This window comes from Mus caroli, chromosome 6 (genome assembly GCF_900094665.2).
Source record: "Mus caroli chromosome 6, CAROLI_EIJ_v1.1, whole genome shotgun sequence".
NCBI lineage: Eukaryota > Metazoa > Chordata > Mammalia > Rodentia > Muridae > Mus > Mus caroli.
Genome location: NC_034575.1, coordinates 47,301,846 through 47,323,587, shown reverse-complemented (window position 1 = coordinate 47,323,587; position 21,742 = coordinate 47,301,846). Strand labels below are relative to the sequence as shown.

The following is a 21,742-nucleotide window of genomic DNA, read 5'->3' as shown; positions in this document are numbered from 1 at the left end:
AGGTCTATCCATTTGCCTAGGAATTTCATAAATTCATTATTTTTAATAGCTGAGTAGTACTCCATTGTGTAAATGTACCACATTTTCTGTATCCATTTCTCTGTTGAGGGGCATCTGGGTTCTTTCCAGCTCTGGCTATTATAAATAAGGCTGCTATGAATGTAGTGGAGCATGTGTCGCCACCAACAGATTGGGAAAGGATCTTTACCTATCCTAAATCAGATAGGGGACTAATATCCAATATCTATAAAGAACTCAAGAAGATGGACTCCAGAAAATCAAATAACCCTATTAAAGAATGGGGCTCAGAGCTAAACAAAGAATTCTCACCTGAGGAATTCCGAATGGCTGAGAAGCACCTGAAAAAATGTTCAGCATCCTTAATCATCAGGGAAGTGCAAATCAAAACAACCCTAAGATTCCACCTCACACCAGTCAGAATGGCTAAGATCAAAAATTCAGGTGACAGCAGATGCTGGCGAGGATGTAGACAAAGAGGAACACTCCTCCATTGTTGGTGGGATTGCAAGCTTGTACAACCTCTCTGGAAATCAGTCTGGCGGTTCCTCAGAAAATTGGACATAGTGCTACCAGAGGATCCCGCAATACCTCTCCTGGGCATATATCCAGAAGAATGTTCCAACACTCACATTTCTTGTCTGGAGCTTCTTCCCTGCCTTCCCTGGGTGTCAGCGACTGGAATGAGAAAGCTTCCTTATTACTCTAAGTCCCTCCCCCCGAGCCTCCATCCACAGGGTGTGAATCAATGATGCCCTCAGACAGGTGACAGGACAGTATAGTAAGGAGCAGATGAGCCTGAAGAGTTAGATGATACCATTCAAAGTGCACCAGACCCTTAGCATATTTTAAGAGAAGACATATAAAACACCAAAGGGACCCCTGTGCTGACCTAAAAATCATTATACCCCCTGCACACGCACACGCAAGCACGCGCGCGCGCGCGCACACACACACACACACACGCCAGCACGCACCCGCCTTCCTCAGGCTGTAGTCCCCTCACCCAGTGCAGCAGCCTGGGGTGCATCTCACTCTATCATCCCTTGTACCCTAAGTTCCCTTGGTTAATTTTAAAACTCCATCCTTTCAAACATGGTCATCTCTGCTCAGTTGGTTGGCTTTGGTTTTGATGTTTTGTTTTCTGTCAGATTCTTAAGATTGGACCAAGGCCCCTTGAACTATTCTCACAGAGCCAACTGGCCTCATACCTAGAAGATAGTTAAAGTGTTGTTAAAGTATCAGGCAAATGATATAATTGGTGAACGTGGCTATATTCTATGTTCTAGAATAATAGAAAGTTTGAGAGCCCATAGCCCTTCTCTGAGACACAGAAAGCTCCTTGTCATAGCTATGTGGGAGTCTGTGCCTGCTAATACAGGAGCCAATGCTTCTTCAGAGAATCTAGAAGTCTGAACAGTTGTGAGAGATGCCATGCCTTCATTCTTGGAACTGGCACTCTGCGCCATAGGCTGATGGTGTCATATCTTTGTTCTTGAATCTGGCACTCTGGGCCATGTGCTGGGGATCTTTGTCCCAGCTCTGAAAGTACCTATTAAATACTTTTCATTGAATTGCACCTTTGTTCTGTAGAAATGCCACATGTCACTCATGTTAGGTCTTGAGCAGTCTTCCTATGAAGGTCAAGCAGGAAATCTTGTCGTCACAAATGACACTGTCACTTTGGAGCTATTAGCAAACTTAAGGCATTATACAATGTCCCTCTAGTAAAATTAATCTCTTATCTGAAACATGCAAATAAGAAAAGGTTGGACCATCTCTTGAAAAGTCCCCAAACACTTATTATTTGAAGCTCCAGAAGTTAGTGATTTCTAGAAATTAACGTTGTGATTACTTGAATAATCGGTGTAAGCTCTTGTCCTTCCTGTTGTATGAAGGGCACATTGTAGTCTGAGATGGCCCCTAAGTAAGGGGAATTGCAGAGGAAAGCCAGCATAGCACAAGGGCAAGTGACTAGGGCTCCAGTGTGAAGCCCGGGCAGTCCATATTATTTGTAGATTGGGTGACTGTAAATTTGCCTTCTTGCTAAAAATCAATATGTAACCCCAGAATCCTTACTTGAAGCATTCTGTGGTCATTTGCCAATATGTGCGGCAGGCGGCTTAAGGTCAGAGAGGGCAAGGTTCTCTCTGTCCTCTTGTTTCATCTCGCCTACTAGCAACAAGAGACTCCTCCAGGGCCCATTTGCTGCCACTTTTTTGTTTTTGTTTTTGTTTTATTTTGTTTTGCTTTAAAGTTTCATGCTTTGTGTTGGCTTTCTGTTAAAATGGCCTTGAAGCCTAGCCCCAGGTTTTGTCTTGTGTCTGGAAGCACAAGAGGATGGTGATATCTCTTAGAGAAAACTCAAGCATTATGTCAGCTTTCTGCAGAGTCTCTCTGCAGCTGGTTGCACCTCCAGAGAATCAACAATGGATCCTTAAACAGAGACATCCATAAAACGAGTTTTGGTAGAGTGACCAGAGCTCTTAGGAAGTTTGTGTCCATGAATAGTATTCCAGCCTCCTGAAACTCAGTACCACACTGCCTGTAAGGAGAATCAGCTGTGATCCTGTTTACAGGGACGGAGTGAGAAACACCCCACACCATTCCCTTCCACCGTTAACAAGAGTTGCTTTTGCATTTTTGCACTGAACATTGCATCCGAGACATCAGGACCGAGCCTTCCTTTGGGTGGAGCATCCTTTCCAGGTTTTGCTGTTATTAACTCATTCCCTAGAGAGTTCCAGCCCACTATAGCACTAAGGATTGAGGTGTGCGGCTCTATTCAGTGACCCTATGTGCATGCACATGCATCTATTTTTAAGTATTTTAGCAACCTGCGAGGTGCAGGGATAAGCAGGTTAGGGTCAGAGAGCTCTCAGTGAGAGCCGGCCTCTCCGCTGGATTCTGTTCGTTGTTTTCGAGTCACATCTTCTCTAGTAGAACACAGGTATTTACTAGATAACGTTTCACTATTATCTTCAATAGTCAATAAATTAGATCCATCCTGTCACAAATTTAATAGCTGCCTTATTAACCAAAATTGAGTATTAATAATAAAGTCAACATATTTACTACCCCTTTTCAGTGGGATGATTTTCATTATTCATTACTCAATTACTTTTGCAGTAAAAAGAAATGAGTTATGATTTGTTGTGGGTGAGCACGTTATTAAATTAATGACTTGTTTCAAATGTTTTAACCTAAATGTTGTAGTGGAAAAGCATCAGTAAAACTTTGCACTTCACCTTCTCCAGACAGTAAACCTGTTCCAATCAAGACATTAAACCCTGCTCTATTTTTAATTACTTTACAAAGATATGTTGTTATATACCTGGAATATGGAAACTTTAAGACATAGTAGTGATCAAGTTATGCAACAACCTTAGTGAATTATACAATAACCCACAAAAGATCTATTGTCACCCATGGACAGTGACAGGTTCTCTGTTTAATGACCCATGCTGAAGTCAGGCTGAGCTAAGCTGAAAGAAGATACTTGTTAGCCAAGGAAGGATGAGTTTTGAGAATTGTAATTATCATAATAAATAGAATGGGTGGCTTATCGTGGACGCCTTTGGAATGTAGCTTAATAAAGCATCCCTGCCTTCATTGAGGCAAAGGGTTGATGTCCTCCCTGTTTATCTTTTAATTACTCAATAAAATCCAAATGAAATTTGTTGTTACCAGTAATTAATGACAGTTTAATTTAAAAAAAAAAGAAGGGTGTCTGGCAGATGGCAATTATTTTTTTATAGGGCCTATGTGAAGGAGTTGGCCTCATAGTAAACCCGTAGCCATGATTTGTAGCTAAAATGCCTAGTGGTCACCATCTTCTGCGTTACAGAGGTTCTATGCTTGCACCAGTTAAAATCCTTCACATAAGCAATATTCTGGTTATGAATCAAAACAAACAAATGAGTTGTATTAGCATGCTGGCCCGGGGTTCCTCAGTATCAAGGCTTGTGTGTCTTCAGGGCCCTCAGAGCTGGGAACAGATTGGCATGGTGGGAAGGAACCCTGTGTATTGGCCGTTAATTCTCTTCTGTCCTCTGTGAGACAAGGGGACCAAGGAAGAATGGCAAAGTAATGCTAACCACAGCCCTCTGGATTGGTGAACTGATACTCTCCAGTTTCAGAAAACCATGAGGACTACTTAGGAGTGACAGGCACACAGAGTCCACAATGTCCAGGACTAGGTGTGTCCCCCTGGCCCAGCCGTCATCATCCTGTTTTAAGCCTCATCTTAGTTATAATGCACGTCTGGTATGTGCTTGAAGACCTTTTGTGCCTTCCTCAGGCTCCCATGACAAGCTGCCGGCAGGACTGGGAGCAGAGTCCCTCCTGACTTAGCTCCACATCCATCAGGCCACCAACAGCAAACTCTCTGTGAACACCCGTTCCATTGCCTGTGCAGCCCAGCATCCCAGGAGCTGCTAAAAGTGCAAGCAGCGGCTTCTTGGTTTATTTAGAACTTCACAATTTAATAGTATTTTGGAGAACTTTTTCATTTCGGAGAGTAGAGAGTAAGACAGTGTCTCAGGTGGCCCAGAGTGACACTGAGCTCAAACTCCCTATGTAGCCAAGGATGACCTTGAACTAATATTCCTGCCTACATTTGCATGAGCTAAGATTACAGGTGTGTGTTGCCACACAGAGCGCATGAAGAGCCTGCAGTTCTGGCCCCTGTGGCTTCAGCCCATCTGCACCTTTATGTTCTGTCCCCACCTTCCTTTGTCGTCTTTGCCCGTTCCCCTCAGCACCCATCCTGCCTTTTTGTATCGTAGAGAGACACCTTACACTCTTCCAGAACAGATGGAAATAAACAAATGCAGAGCCCTTTCCCCCCCCCCCCACTTTACAGCTAAAAGGAAAGCTAAGAGAGGCTAACCGTGATGCAGGCAGGGCTGGGTGGATGCAGGGTCCCCCTCCCTGCCATCTCACTGAGAAGGAATAGGAGACAGTGTCCTTCAGTCAGAGAGAGGAGATCACTGGTCAGAAAGGAAATGTACTGGCTTGAATTTAAGAGTAATGAAGTATCTGGAAGGTTCCACCAGTGGGCTGACAATTTTGTTCTGAAGATTTGGATCAGGCAGGAGGTGGAGGGGAAGATTGGGTTTGAGATGTGCTCTGACAAAGAGGTCAAGCTGACTGCCCTGCATCTTGGTGCCCCTCAGGTGGCCAAACCTAGCAAGCTCTTTCACATGTGGACTCTTCTCATTCAGAGCCAAGATAAGCCAGACCTGGGAAAGACCTCACTGCTTACCGACCTATTCATCTGGAAAGTACAGCCTTTTCTGGTATCATAGAGTTTTCCTTTTCTTAATGAATTGCATGGTTAGAAAAGCTTTTTTTAAAAAGTAGTAATATGTTCTGTAATGACCTCCCTCCACCCCATTAGGCCTGATGAGGCCGACTCCCCCGCCTCAGGAGTTGAATAAACTCCTTCAAAGACACCGGGTTCCTTTCAGTGAATTACCCACTAAATGGCTCCCCAGTATCCTCAAAGATATAATGTCTCTTCACAAATTCCTCATGCTCTCCCAGGGATCAACACAGGCTTGAAGAAAGTCTGGTTAATTGCATGAACGAGGCCAGGACCGGCTGTGTAATTTAGCAGCAGTGGCTGGAAATGCCTCCTGTGCCAATCACAAGCCAGGCTGGGGTGGTGGGGGCTTTGCTGCACCCTCCCTGGGCTTTCCCAGTTTTAATAGCCAAGCCTAGCATTTTGTCTGACTGCTTCCAGCATTCCATGAAGAAGCATGAATTCCTCTGCTAAACCCTTTATTATGTCCTTAGGGCCACAGGAGGCATGAATAGCCACCAAGCTCCTGTTGTTGATTACAGAGGTAAAGAAAGCAGATGTCTTAATCGTTTTTTTTTTTTTTTCAAGTTTCTTTGCTTGTTTTGGTTTGGTTTGGTTTGGTTTGGTTTTTGTAACCTTCACCCTGATCTCAATACCTTGCTGACACCTTTGCTGACACCATAATTCCTGTCCTGGTTTCAGTTCCTGTCACTGTGATAAAGCAATTTAGAAGACAAAAGGTTCATTTCATCTCACAGTTCCACTGCAGGGAAGTCAAGGCAGGAGCTGGAAGTAGCTAGTCATGTCTGCAGTCAAGGGCAGAGAGAGAGAGAGAGAATGAAGGAATACTTGAGCTCAGCTCGCCAAGGTCTCCATTCTCACATATTTCAGGATTCCTGAGCCCAGGGAATGGAGCCACCTACAGTGGGTAGATGTTCTCATCTCAACATGCTTTAGACAGTCCCCCATGGGCATGCCTCATCTAGATAGTCTGTCACTGAGACCTTCTTCCTAGGCGACTCTAGATTGCATCACATTGACAGTTGAAACTAACCATTCCCTACATAAGAACTGCTCTAATTTTGGTGTAGAGAGGGGAGGTGCTCTCCAGGACCCATCCCATGCTGGGGAGCTATTGGCCGTTGGCCACTGCTCAAGGAGGGAGAATCCTTGTTTAAGGACATTCCACTAGTAGTTTTACCATGTCCCAGCATGACTTCACACCCATGCACAGCACTAATTAGACTTACTGTGCACACACACTTTTACACACACACACACACACACAGAAGCTGGGAGGAGGACTTGCTGTAGGGGATGTGGCAGGAGCTGGAGGAAGGAGGAGCATGTGATCATGTTTCATTGTATACAAACATGAAATTTTCAAGAATGTAGAAAACTTTAATAAATAACCAAGAAACATATTTTATAAGAAACTATATACCAGACCGTGTGAAGTACATCTTTGGTGCCTTTAAAATAAACACCTTACACACCACAGTCACTCTCTCCATCATCTACAGCCATTGACAAGTAGGTGGGAGTTTCCTTTTGAAATGAGAGCTAGTCCGTGTGTATGTATGTGTGTGCGTGCATGTGCACGTGTGTATACTGGGAGGTATGCGTTTGTACCTGTGAGCACACTCACGTGTATTTGTACTTGTGAAGGCCAGAGGTCAGTGTCAGGTGTCTTCCTCTGTCTCTCTTAACATTATTCTTGGGACAGGGTCTCTCACTGAGCTTAAGGGTGACACTTCGGCTGTGCTGGCTGACCAGCAAGCAGCTAGGTCTGTCTGCCTTCCCCCTACCAAATGGCTTCACACCCAGTTTTCCATGGGGGCTGAGGAACTGAATTCCTGCCACCAGTGACTGAGCAGTAAGTATTTCTTCCGGTGAACCATCTCTTCCGCCCCAGAGTTCCTGTCTCTTACTCAGTTTGTGGGCATTTTGAGATGAAGTTTCAGCTCCTTATTGCACCAAGCCCACACTGACATTTTCCATACCCCATGTACTTCAGCCAGGCTGGAAGACAGACCTCCCTGCTGAGCTTTGCTTCTTTTGTTCTCGCTTGGTACTCTTGGGATTGTAAACCAGTGTGCCTAGGTAGCCTTATGTCCTCTTCCTTCATCCTCCCAAGTGATGAGACCACAGACCATGCCACCATTCCCAGCCATGAAAGAAAATAAATTTTTATGCAAAACAGCTGAACAAACACATGAATAAATCATGTGATTTCATTTCAAAAGTAATTTTTTGGGATTAGGGACATGGCTTTGTGGGTAAGATTACTTGCTCTGAGAGCACGAGGACCTGAGTTCAAATCTCAGCACCCTTGTAAAATCCCCAGTGTGGCTGCGCATGCCAGTGACCCCAGCAGAGGAGGAAAGGCAGAGGAGGAGCAGCAAACAAGGCAGGTCCAGATAAAGACCTGTCTAAGCAAGGCAGGAGCCAAGGAGAGGAAACACCCGCAGTCACGCTGGTCTCCACGTGAACACAGGCATGTGCTATTGAACACATGAGCCCCACTGAGCTTGCACCACACACTACACAACACACACAGGAAAAATGTATTTTTTATTTTTATATTTGTGCCCCAAATAGTCATCAAAAACATAGCAAATAAAAGGTGTGTTACCTTTAAAAAATTTAAAAGCTATCTCTGAAATCATTTGGAGGGCTTACCTTCCTCTGAAGAAGCAGGGGTATTGCCTAAGACTCGGCCTTAGCCCTCTCCCACCTTTCCATGCTAGCCCTCCATGTTTCCTCCTCTAGGGTATGACTGCTCACCCCTTGTTCACACCCTTGGAGTCTCACTACCACTTGAGTCTCAGCACTTCCAAACAAAATTCTCCTTAGCAGCAAAAACAGCACAGCAGAGGGAACACCTTGTGCCAGGAAGAGATCTCTGTTTCAGTGGTCTTTACACAGGTCCTGCTGCCAACTGTGCTGTGGAAATTTAAACAGACTGTTAGGAGAGAGCTTGCCAAGCATGCGCAAAAGGTTTGATCCCCAGCACCACCACGTAAGCTAGGCGTGGTGGCATATTCTACTAACCTCAGATGGGAAGTGGGAGCAGGAGAATGAGAAATTCTGACCATCCTCGTCTACTTACAGATGGTAAGATTGAGATCTGTCTGACAGCATGAAGCCCTGTCTCGGGAGGAAAGCACCTAGCACGGAATGTTCTCAAAATCTAGATCTGGGGCTGGAGGGCTGCTTCGTGCTGAGAGTACTGGCCAAGCTAGCACAGGCCTTAAGTTCAGTTCCCAGCAGCCAGGCCGGTGATTCACAGCCCCTGAAGCTCAGCATCTCCTTGGGCACTCATGTGCTCATGGTAAACTCCAGATCCTCTCTTCTTTCTGTGTTGTGAACATTGATGACTCAGTCTGGCCATGCTTACGACGAGTCAGCTTGCACATCACAGGGATGGTATAAGAAAAGGGTAGGTTTAGACTGCTGCCTTCGGGCTTGACATACCAGGAATGTTCTGAGCTATTCCCTGCAGCAGGATCAGTGTGAGAAGGCTTTTCCAGCCCAACAAAAGTTTACTGGACTCCTCAGAATTATTTTAGTTAGGGTATTTTGTCTTGTTTCCCCAGCCATGACAAGAGTGGAGAAATCCCTCTGAGGCTAGCCTTGGGAATACTGAACGATGTCCTCCTTGAAAACTATCCCCAACTTCAGTAGACACTTAGAGATTGATTGGAGCAAGCAGCTTGCTTTCCTTGGGAAAACAGGATGGATAGGCTCCAGGTCACCAGCCGTGGCCTGCATGTTGTGTGCCAAGGTACCCAGGAGCTTGTGTCACTCCATGGGAAGTCCTGGGGCTGGCTCATTCCTGCCCTGAACCAGCCATGGGTCTTTAAAGGAGGTGGCATGCTTTTAAATTCTGGCTGCTATCCATTAAAGCTTTAATTAGCACTAATTAGGAATCTGGGGTAATCAGCTTGGCCTGAAATGGAAGCCTGTGTATGCTGGGAAGAAAGGATTTGCTAAATAAACCAGCGGGATGAACAGTATTATGGGGTGAATGCTTTTCTGGGGAGCAGCTGATGGTAAGGATTAGTGCTTGCCCTGGGCATGCAAATGAGGGCTGCTGGCTACAAACAGCAGAAGAGCTGGAGGCCCCACCACACAACACTTCATTAACAGTTAAGTACAGTGACATTTTTTAAAGTTTAAATACCCTGCTCTTTTTCTTCCAAATAACCTATAAATTCCCTCATTTATGGAGCTGTGTATGGGGTGAAGCATGTGGGTTAAGGTAGCTGGGAGATCTTGTGAAATACAAACTCATTTCAAAGGATTACTAAACAGTGGCTTTGGGACATTCCTTTTTGCTCCTCAGCTTAGAGAACAGCAAAAGTACCAGCACACAATGCAGAGTAGCCTCCTGTCTGCACCGCAGCAGAGCCTCCATTCCTGGAAGGGCTGGATCCGACCTGCCAGCTGAAGGAGGCCCCGGTATAACCGTGCTACATACACCTAGCAGTGCCCAGCCTTAGCAAGCACTGAAAGCGTCTTAACCACTGCATGCCCCTTCAGTGTACTACAAAACATCTTACTAGATTTTAGAGGCTGTATCAAAACTTTCTTCTCCCTTGACTCATTTTCCCATTTTGTTAGTAATCCCTTTGTAGTTTTAAAGCACTATGTGAACACAAGATAAAAAAAATCTGTGACTTACCAACAACCACTATAAAAAATGGGAGGAAGTCAGTGAAAAAGACAGCAAATGTCCAGACGCATCACACTGGTGTTTTGTGCGTTTTAAAACCATATCTTTATTAAAATGCTTAAACTGTCACAATTACCAACTACCTTACACTCTGCACACCAGCACACATGGGCGGTCTCCTTTGCCAGGGATTTCTGCACTCACAAACTCCCAATATCAGCAAGAGGACGAGACAAGAACAGTCACAGATCTTCGAACATTTTTCTTAAGATTATTCATGTGTGTGCTTTCTGAATAGCTGAATAAACACAGTCATAAAGGGGCAGCCTCCTGAAAAACAGAGCACTAAGGCAAAGAGCGCATTTTTAAAAGCCTGGAAGACCTAATTGGCTTTTATTAGCAATTCTGGGGTGGCACGGCAACCCATTCTGCAGACAACAGTTGTTCTGGTGCTATGAGGAGGCTGCCTGTGGGCAGAAAAGGGCTTCAAAGGGCAAGGGCGACTTCAAAGCAGATTGGTGCAAAGTTACTTCCCTTCCAGGGTTAAGCAGAGGGACTCTCTCATCAAGAGGTTCAAGGAAAACCATTTTTAATTGGTTGGTAAGTCTCCTATTTTATGAAAGGCTGACCGGTTAAAGGTTCAGTTGGATTAGTGTCACCGAGCAGGAGCGGCTGCACTCTGAGTTGTTCTGGTCTGCCAGAGCCTAATGCAGGAGCTCAACCTGAACCAATGGCCTCCCATGAATATGATTTAATACTCTTTAGAGCAATTAAACTGAACTCTTTCAATAAAAACGTGGAAAATCCTTTGGAAAAATATCAGCCCCCGAGGCCTGTGAAACTTGAAATCTGTACCTCTCAGATGCCCAGGCACATACATTATATGAAGGGATAGCCCACTGTATGGAGTCTATTTTGCTCCCCAAATAGTCACTGTCTAAGTGGATAAATCACTTTAACAAAACATCTCATTGCATCTGGAACGCTTGCTGTACTTCTAGAGAACCTGAGTTCAATTCCTACCACCCACACACGGCATCGTATAACTACAGCTCTCAAGGATCTAACATCCACTTCCAGGCTTTGTGGATTTGCACATATATAGCATTCACTCAAACAGCATGAACACTTCTGTAATGGAAAGTAAAGAAAAATGGAGCCTTCTAACTGCAAATATAGCTACGTACCACAGCCTTTCTCTGGACTGTGTGGGAGTTGGCTCACCAGATGGCTGTTAGACTTAAAAGTACCTTCTTTTAATTTGGGGTGAAGGTCAGAGAGGACCAATATTCCATGGAAATGCCATGCCCAGAGACTCTCAGATGAGAATTCCTAAGTAGGCCAAGTACTTCCCCTGCGTTCACCTTCTAAGGTCATGGCAACAGCTTCTGTGAGATCTTAGGATCATGTCTGCTTTGTAATATGGGGCCCAAGTCCAGAAAGAGTAAACGGTTTTCCAAACCTCAGAGGACCAAGCAAATCAAGTTAGGGCCATGCATGCAGATTCCCAGTGTCTCAATGAGTAGGCAGTGCTGTGTGTATACTGCACAGACACTGCAGGCAAAACTCCAAGAGGTCCTGGAGCCAATGTCTTTTCTCCCATTTTTAAATTTCTTCCAACCACATGTTACTGGTCCATGCCCTTAATGCCCTCTGCACTTGGGATGCAGAGGCAGGAGAATCTCTGATTTAGAGTCCAGCCTGGTCTACAGAGTTACAGGGCAGCCAGGGCTCACAAAGGAACCTGTCTTGAAAAGACTAAAAAATAAAAATAAAATAAACTTCCAGTTTATGGAGAGAATTATACCTCATCTTATTAGCAGTATTATGCTAATTTAATTTGCTTTCAGAGAAGACAAAACAGGAAAACTGGAAGATCCATTTGTAGTTTTGTACCACAAAAATCTCATAAACAGCAGCTCTTTGTTTTGTTCATTTGTTTTTACATGGATGTGAAATTAACAATGAAACCCATGTGTAAGGATCGGCTTTTACTGTTCCCTGTTCAGAGAAAGCTGGAGGGAGGGGAGGGTAGCAGGGAGTTTCCAGGTCTGCCTTCTAAGCCCAGGGCTGTGCAGGGGGAGCCCTTAGAACTTCTTTATTCTTAACATCAACAATGGAAAAGACCATGGTTTAATTTATTTGGAGCTAGAGAGTAATTGCTTCACTGATAGTATATGTTGACCTCTGACTTGTACGGGTTGTTACTGGATCCTGAGTGAGCCAGGACTTTGACTGTGGTAAAACTGACCACATACTTCACAGGGCTGAAGAAAATCCCCACATTTGCTGAGAAAATGCATGGCAGCGGAGAGAGGAGCCCTGCTTGTGACAGCTGCTGCCCAACGTTCATGCATGGATTTCACTTAAGTGATTAAATCCAGGACAAGATACTGCTGTTTTAAGAGTTAAGAGAAACAGGGAGCAGGGAGGGAGGAAAGAGGGAGGGGATCGTCCATCCTAAGTATTGTCCACAGAGCAGCCTCTGGTCTCTGGATGGTGCTACCTCGAAGGTCTTGTAGCCTGTGTGTTTCCTGGACAGCTCATGGCCCTGGGCTGCTTGCTTACTCTCCTCCCGATTCCTAGAAGAAGCTGCTGTTCTGGGTCTCTGTGTGTTTTGTTTGTCATCTATCCTTCTGGCTAGCACATAACAGTCAGTCCCACCCCAAATGTAAGCGTTCACTCTGCTCAACCTGAAGTGTGCACATGTGGATTCAAGTGTTTGTCAAAGTACCCGGGACATTGTGAGCTGCCCATTGGAGGGGGGGTGCCGGGAATTGAATACAAATACCTCTTGGTTTGGCCCTGTTAGTATCAGCATTTACAGATGGGGAAAACTGAGGCACAGAGGGGTTAAGTAGATTGTGTAGGGTCACACAGCTAAGCAGCATAGATCAGAGAATTGAACATAAACAGTCCTCTAAAGTCTGCCCTAACTGCTACACTAATATATTCAAACCCCAGGTCATCGCCTGTTATTACATAAAGACATGGGTGTAAGCCGAGCTTGGCGGCCTACACCTGTAATCCCAGCACTCAGGAGGCTGAGGCAAGACAACTGAAAGTTCATGGTCAGCTTAGGCTACATAGTGAGACCATGTCAGAGAGAATGGGGAAGGAAAGGGACCCATGTAATGGCCAGGAGCATACTTACTAAATAAAATAACAAAGATAATATTTTATTGGAATTTCTAAGATTGACTTTAAGATGTGTTATCCAGGGCTAGAGAGATGGCTCAGAAGAAAGAAAAAAAAAAAAACCCTGCTGTTTTTGCAGAGAACCCTCATTTGATTCTCTGCACCCACATGATGATTCACAGCTGTCTGTGACTACAGTTCTGAAAAACAATGTCTTCTGACCCCTGAGAGCACCAAACATACACGTCACATGGCACATATACATACATGTAGGAAAAACACATGAAATAAAAGGAATAATTCTAATTTAACAAAACACTTAAAATGTGTTATCCATGACTAGGTAAGTTTCATAATTCATAATTTTCCAGATTGCATGAAGGTATTGTAGCACAAATACTAAACCTCATTCATTCATATGTTATATGGTATTGCTGGCAAGGTTTCAGGCTGGCATATCACTGCCTATACAGTGAAGCACGAATACTTCCACCCTCAGGATGAAGCGAGTGAGTGGCTTTGGGGCAGCAGCCAAGCTCTATCTCAGGTACTGTCCTTTCCATTGTCTGTCTTCAGAGCTCGGGGCTTCAGAACCCCAGGCTGGGCATTCTAGGTGTGTGCAGCAGGATGGGGTATATTTCTCATCAGAACTTGAAGCCAGAATGAGGCATGAAGAGAGTGAGCTGTGCTGCTGCTGGGATGTGGCTTCCTGAGCCAGACTGTGGAGGTTCAAGCTCCAGCCTTGCATCTCAGCAGCCAGGAGAACCTGGGCTGGGCTGGGACTCTGCAAGGACACATCTGTACCAGGGCAGCCTCCTGACCGTGCGCCGCTCACACTCCCCACCCTCTCATAAAACCCAGTTCTTTTCAGATTTTTCCAAGAAACACTAAGTTTCAAGTGGTCACTTTCATCTTAGGGGCCTCCAGTGTCACTGAAAGCCAAGTGACACCCTCCTAGACCCCCTGAAGAGCACAGGATGAGTGTTTTGGCGAGTGAATGAGATGGCAGTGCATGTCTGCCTAGGTTTCAGAAAAGACTATAAATTTCCCGAGTTTGTGGTTGCAGCTGGTCTCCCTGGAGCAGCAGCTGACATTTCCCCCTGGTGACATTCGTAGTCCGTGCTTAACTGGCCAACTTGAGTGAGCATTGTGGTCTACAGACTTAAAGGGTTTATAATGGAGTCTTGAAAATTTACTTAAGAAATATGAACTTCCCCTCACAATAACAAATATTACTACAAATGACTGTGTTAAATTATGGTCACTTAGACATTTCTGATTTGTAGGAAAATTAAAGTTAATCTTACAACAGCTTCAGTTTCAAAATCAAAACATGACTTTGCTGACCGCAGACTTCTAGGCTGTTAGTCAACAGTAGATGAAGTCCCTAGTGACTACTTTTCTTTTAAAACATTTCATTTCTGTATGTGTAAATATGTGTGTGTGTGTGTGTGTGTGTGTGTGTGTGTGTGTGTGAGAGAGAGAGAGAGAGAGAGAGAGAGAAAGAAAAACCCTAAAAAATCTACTGTACTTGGACCTAGGTAATATTTCTCTTGGGAAAACAAGTTATAAAAGAAACTTCAAAGTGTCTGGTAATTTTGGGCACATGAACCATAATTTTATTATTCTTTAAACTGTGTGAGTAAATTCATTTACTCATTTGCCTGTATCCCATAATTTAAAAATCATTTAGAAATGTTACAAATTTCTGCTGAGATATATTCCTTTTTATAATGTTAAAGAGAAAAGGAAGCCTTTCTCGTCTCCCTCATCCCGTCCTAGTTCCTTCAGAGAGTAGGCAAGGAGCCTGATTTGAATGCTTTTTTCCCACATTAAAAATAAGACTACAAGGTCTATTGACTAATATTTAGCAGCTAATCTTGACGAGGAAAACTGTCCTGAATTGTAGCATTTGCCCATTTCTGTGGTGTAAATATGCCCAATTTCTCGGTTCCCAGCTACCACTGTAATGCTACTGAGCACAGATACTGTAGTATCTTTCCACCCAGTAGACACAGCATTAATGTCAGTGACCTTGAGGTCATAGGTCATAGTAAAATGCCGTAGGATAATTAAGAATCAGTGAATCTTTGTTTTAATACATTTTATTTAATATATTTACATAATTTAATATTTAATAATAGCTGTATTTAACATCCAGTTTATAAAGTTTCTGAAATTAAGTGACTTGCCCTCACAGGTCAGTATCATCAGCTCAAGCCTGCTGCAGCTGGCCCCACAGCAAGGCTGAGGGAAGTGGAGAGAGGACATGGCCAACCTTCTCCAGAATAGGTCTCAGGACAAAGGGGTAGGACCTCCAGGAGCCAGGCAGCCCCACTGTAGCAATTGACTGAGACCTGAAGGACACACCCCCTGGCCACCCTACCAGGTACCATCCCACTCACCACCTATAAGCTTTAGAGGAGTCTCCTCGAGCATCCCCAGACCAAAACCCCCTGAGAACTGTGGGGCACAGCTTTAAAGCACAAACTGGCACACAGTTTTCTGTAGGAGACACTAATTCGGTCTCAAGACCTGACTGGCTTTTGTGCCAGCTCAGGCACTCACCAACCCCAGTGGCCTGGAAGAGGTCATCCCACCACATTAGTAACTGAGGAGTGAGTGTACAGGGTTGGTGATGTGACTTGATCAGTCTTTATTCCAGCTCTGAGTTCTTCCTGTCTCCTGTGATTACTGGGGGCCTTACAGATGGTGTCAGCCCCCTGAGGGAGGCATCTCAGACCAGAGGAGCATGGCCTCCTCAGTTTCTCTCAGCTACAGAATGGGAGTGTTTCCAGCCAAACAGTAGAGAGGGCCTGTCTGTGGGATACCAGGGGGTGCTTGCAGGAGCTGGTCCCCTGGCTAGAGCTGCATCACTATGCCTTCAGTTCTTGACTACTTTATCCTCTTCTCTTCCGAATGGCACCCCCAGATGTTGATGGAATATGACTTAAAGCCTTAGAATTTAATAAGTCTCAAGTCTTCATATAGAGAAAGACTTAGGAGACCAACAAAAGAGGATTGTCAGTTTGAGGCCAGCCCAACTTTATAGCAAGACATCCTTCCCCTCAAAACCAAGTACCATCCAAGTCAATAAAGGGAAGACCCAGGCCCACTGTGTTAGGAAACGGTGTGGCATCCCTGTGGGTGTGTTTATGTGTAGTTACTGGAAGTGCATTATGCAGCTGTGTGTTTGTATATCAGGTTTTCCATGACTTAAGGCTAAGAAAGACTGAAGGAGAGGGGAGTTAGAGGTGATGCTTGGTGCGTGTTTCATGTTTAGTGCTTTATCATGAGCACTGTGTTCTCCACACCTAGAATATACTTAGAAAAAGCAAGCCAAGCCCAACGGTGATGGCACACGCCTTTAATCCCAGCACTTGAGAGACAGAGGCAGGCAGATCTCTGTGAGAGCAAGGCCACACTGGTCTATAGAGTGAGTTTCAGGACAGTCAAAGAAACCCTGTCTCAAAACCTACTCCATCCCCAAAAAGCAAAGCAATTGTCAGCAGCAGCCTAACCTATCCACTTGGGTGACTGTGGTTGGGAAAGAAGATATTGTGGCTACAGTTGCTTCATAGCTGAGCTAAAATGGGCATTTACTTTTAAAGTTACCCTGACTTACTGACACCTTTGTCTTCTATTTTTATTTGTGAGGTATTGATACATTTTAAACCAAAGAGAAAGTGTGGAGAACTCCCTTGTATTTTGGCCAGTTTCTACCTGACACTAAATATACCCTCTCTGGGCCCCTTCCCAACAGCCACTCTGTGGGTGAAATTTCTGCTCACTCAAGTTATTTTAGAAACAACTCAAAGAATGTGTTAGAGAGAGAGGCTGACCAAGTCCTACGACAGCACACTGTGGTTCTTTGTAGACTAGCAGCTTCTGAGCCACTTGCTACATTCCAGGTGGCTCACCACATTCAGTCCTCACACAGAGCTCTGGAGTCCACTATCAAGTGTGAATCTGCTGCAGATCAGATTACAGGAATAGGAGTTCCCTTGCCACCGGAGGCCCCACTCACAGTCAGAGCTCTTGTAGCAGCCAAACATGGACCTGCTGTCTAACAAGGATGTCCATTTACAAAGCCCTATCCAGACAACCAGACTTCCTATGAGTGTATACAGATGGTGATGTAGGACCGGGCTTACAGTTATCACTTAAGAATGTTGACATGTCCGCTTAGCAGGTTTCCAATTAAGCAAAGATCAAATTCTGCCATAGAAAGAGAATGGTGCATCTTCACTTGCAGTCGTTGCATGCTGAGCATCCCTAACTCCAAATAGTCCAAAATCTCTAAGCTTCAGACTTTCCTATTAGTGATGCTCAACTGATAGTGTTTATGCAAATATTCTAAAACTCAAAGCCCTTTTAAATCTTCTGATCTGAAACACATCAGATAAGAGCTTACAAGCTTCAGTCTCCTTCTGCACACAGCAAGGCAAAGGTCTGGAAGGCTTATATTACTTTGCCTCAAGTCACATAGAAAGTAACCCAACAGGGTTTAAGCCTGGCTCTTGTGACTCCAAATACCACATTCTTAGCTAAAATACAAGTTATATACTTTTTTCTGCCCATGAAATACTTATGTTTATCTTACCATGTGAGTTACCCACCACTGAGTACAACTGGTTTTCCTGGAAGAAGCTGTGGTTATATTTTGGTCTTGTCCACTCCCTGGCACACAGCACACCCCAGTTTGAGATACTTAGCACTGGGCTAGTTAGTGGTTCTACTTGAAATAATAAAAGGAAACCACAGTTCATTGCCTTTTCCCCTGAGCATCTATATTTTGAATAGAGGTTTTGAGGAAGCCAGGAAAGCAATTGAAGAACCGAGGAACCAGCTTTTCACTTGAGAATAAGCCAGTTCAGGCTCCTGGGTGCAGACAGTCCTCACTGCACCCAGTTCCTCTCTCAGTCACTGTTATGTAAATGATCCCTATATTATAGCACTGAACCCAAGGACCTGGTCAGAGTGTGGCCAAAGTTCCTGTACAGCACAGTGTAGAAAAGTCCATTTGTGTATCTGAATCTTGTTTCCTGAATCATTTACGAATGGGCCATCTTTGTACCAAATATAAAAGTAGGAATTAGGTTTTTTTAAAGACACTGGAACAGTATTGCTGTTGTTTCGTTGTATATGTAATTGACTCTAAGAACCATATGTTAACTTCCAAAATTTCATAGCATATTGAAGAAAAACACTCAGGAATTTTTTTTAGCAGCATGTTAAGTACATGTGGTAAGATGCCACAATGAAGTACCATGGAGTCAGACTGCAGCTGACAAGGAAGACTTGAGAGGTACTGTAGTGCCACTTCTTGTCCTAGTTAGACATATGTGTCTGTTATAACCTGGATGCTTTCATATTCTGTAATCACCATGCTCATCATGACAACATCCAGAAATGCACCTGACAAAGTCTAATGCTATTAATACGGAAAATATTTATTTTTTAGGTAAAGACTACCATTTCCAGATTGTTGCACGGACTCTGAAATGTTAGCTTACACAGGACTAAGAGCACAAACATTGGAACAATACCTCTCATGTCCACATGGGCCATGCAGGACGTAAGGCCTCCTTTCTGAGTAGGAAAATCACAAGTTAAGCAGGCCTGTGGGGAGGGAGCTTCCACCTCACCCTGTTCTCAGGCCTCCTCTTAACTCTGCGTGGTCTGGTGAGCACAGGCATTCTGCGGCTGCTGGCCTAGCCAGGGATGCCACAGTGTGCTAAAACCTCAAGTAACCAGTAACTCTCACTAGGAGAGTCAGAGCAAAAAGCAGTTAAAGGGAGCAGATAGACAGACGACACCATAGCTGTTGAGCTTGGGTCAGTGGTTTGAGCACTGAGCACTATCTATCATCCTTTACAAGAAGGAAGCCCCCAGCTTGGGGATGGCCCAGGATTTAAGGATGGGTGGGTCTCCTCCAAGTGGGAGGAGAGAGAGAAGCTCCCAGGAGAAAAGCTCTTGAAACAGAAAGCCTCAGGGTAGGCACAGATTCGTACTGAGGTTTCCTGCCAAAGCTATGGGCCCTATTCGGAGGAAACTCAAAAGCAACGAGCTAGAAGGCCACTCCATTACACAGGAAAGGGCAACCTTTCATGAGACTTGATGACCTGCTACCAGGTTTTTCCCCAGGGCAGAGCATCTGTCAAACTTTACCGTCATGTGTCTTCTTCCAAGGCCTTGGCTGATCACTTGCAACTCTCATTTCAGATTCATGACAGATGCCGCCCGCCGAGAACAGGAATCTCTGAAGAAGAAGATTCAGCCGAAGCTTTCACTAACCCTGTCCAGCTCCGTGTCTCGAGGGAATGTGTCCACTCCACCTCGACATAGCAGTGGCAGCCTTACTCCCCCTGTGACCCCGCCCATCACACCCTCCTCTTCATTCCGCAGCAGCACTCCAACAGGTAAGCCCCTTAGCTGGGGACACAGACCCACAGCTCAGATCCTTTCTTCACCTTACTTTGTCCACTCATTTATTTGTTACCTGTAAGCCATTATAGAGTATGTGCCTGACTGCAGTGATGATGGGTTTACAGGTTTTTAAGACCTTATCGTTATTGTGTGTGAACTGACAGCCTTGTTTAATCTGCTCATGTTTCTGCCTGGGACAAGGGTAAGGTGCCATGCCGGTTCATCCGTACACATGGGCCACTGGGACATTCCTTACATTTGTCTCCCGATTTTTGCTTATTCTTGAAATTTTTCTTAAATGAGGAACAAAATCACTGGCTCCTACCTGTCAGAGAATGAGCTGCAGAAGTGAGCAAGCCCCATTTCCACCATACCTTGGTAGATGTCAGCGATGATTAAACACTGAGGCAGGATCAGAGCTGAAGATGAAAACTCAATTCCTGCCTAAAGCAGCCTGTAGGCTAGGAGGCTTGTAGGCCTGACAACTGAGTTTCTCAATACATCTTGGCTGAGTTAATTTGTTTGCCACAGCATCCTTCTATCTCACCAGGTTGGGAGCATCCAAGAGGGCACCGGAGGCCCTGAGTTGCTCATGTTCTTCACTTCAAGGCAGCAGTGTAAGGCAGGCACTGGGGACTGGGAAGGTCTTTCTTTGCTTTATCTGAGAAGCAGACTCCCTCCCCTCCCACTGTAGGAACATGGACTATCACTGATCACAGAAGTACACATGAGTACAATGCCATGTCACCTAGAACTCAGTGACGTGAGCAGCTCCAGCTCAGCTGGCACCGGAGGAAGAGCTCATAGGAAGAGCAGTGCAGTCAGTAAGGCTCGTTGGGGAAGGAGTGTCACTGGAAAGGGGGCAGGAAGTATGTCCCACTGTACAACAGCCACGTGTGGGGGAGCCTGTATACCCCACAGCAGGCAACACTGCAGACAGAAGAGGAAACTGAGGTGGAGGCGGGGCCCAGGGATCATGTTTGAGATTCTGGTCAATCCTAAGAGAAAAGTCACTTGGGATGGCACCAGCGTCCCTTTGGCATTGCCTCCCTGACTGAGACCTGCAAATCCCATAGTTCCTTGTCTTGTTTCCTCTCAAGGGAAGTGCCCAGAGTTCTACTCCTCATTCATTAATTCACAAAATATTGTGGTAATGAACTCCCTGGAGTCTGGGAAGATGCTAAGTTCAACAGAGTTAAAGTAGGGTCCTTAGTGTTCATGATCGCACTGCAAAGAAGACCCTGGAGAGTTCCCAGTCTTCCTGACTGTAATGGGGGGACTTTTATCTCATGGTGGATGGACATCCTCAGTGCAGCCATGATTGAGCACTTTGAAGACAGAAAAGCTGTACAAGCCAGGGACCAGAATTTCCTGTGAGCTCTTTATTCATAAATGTCATTACCCTAAGCAGGTCACAGAATGCTGGAGCTCACCAGATGTTAAAGGCCTGGCATCGGTTCGATGTCTTGGGTCATGGGGGTGTGGCCTCAGGATGCTCTTGCATTCTGTTCTGTGAACACCGGCTTTCAGAGCCTTCGAGTGTTATCTACCATGTAAGTCTGAAGAGTGGCAGAAATGGTGGGCATGGAGAGTGCTGGGTCCTTTTCCCTGTGGCTCCTTATAGTAGTTCCTCAGATGGGAAGTGAATTGTGGGGCCAGCAGTCTCCAGCAGAATGTTTCCTACTTGAGGAAATGTAGACTGTGACTCACGGCCAACATCAGGTAAACTGGACTGCCCCAATTAGTAACAGACTCCCTGATCCCTATGAAAACCAGGACAGTTCGAAGTGAGAGCTTATTATTTTTCATGTAAGAATGTTTGCAAGAAATGGAATCATTTCTTTTTCTTTGGCCATAAAGAAATTTTTATGACACCCTGTCCATTTTAGCAATTCCCCACCAAAAGAATTAATTTATGTCGTGGGAAAGATGTATCATTTTCAGTCTGTCAGGATCACCATTAAGTTATTTGCTGCTTGAAGAACATTCCACATAAACATCAAAAATCAGCAGAGGAAATGGTTTCTTAAGCCCCTGCCCTGCACAGTTTTGGCTGTGGGTGTTTTCCCTGTTCTGAATGTTATTTTACCTGTAGTGAGGGGATCAGCCTTGTGCTTGACTCATGTGGTTCTAGCCGTTTCCATTGCCAGGTTATAAATAATATCCTGCAGCTC

At 44.9% G+C, this 21,742-nt stretch overlaps 1 protein-coding gene across 2 annotated transcripts in view; it reads left to right on the top strand.

The window, feature by feature from the left end:
• Positions 1-21,742, top strand: part of Jazf1 (JAZF zinc finger 1) — a 303,501-nt gene that overhangs the window by 240,606 nt on the left and 41,153 nt on the right. For both annotated transcript variants that reach the window (XM_021165549.2, XM_029478835.1), the window contains one exon: positions 19,365-19,561. In XM_021165549.2, the coding sequence (XP_021021208.1) occupies positions 19,365-19,561 (197 nt within the window). The remainder of the gene's footprint in view (positions 1-19,364; positions 19,562-21,742) is intronic.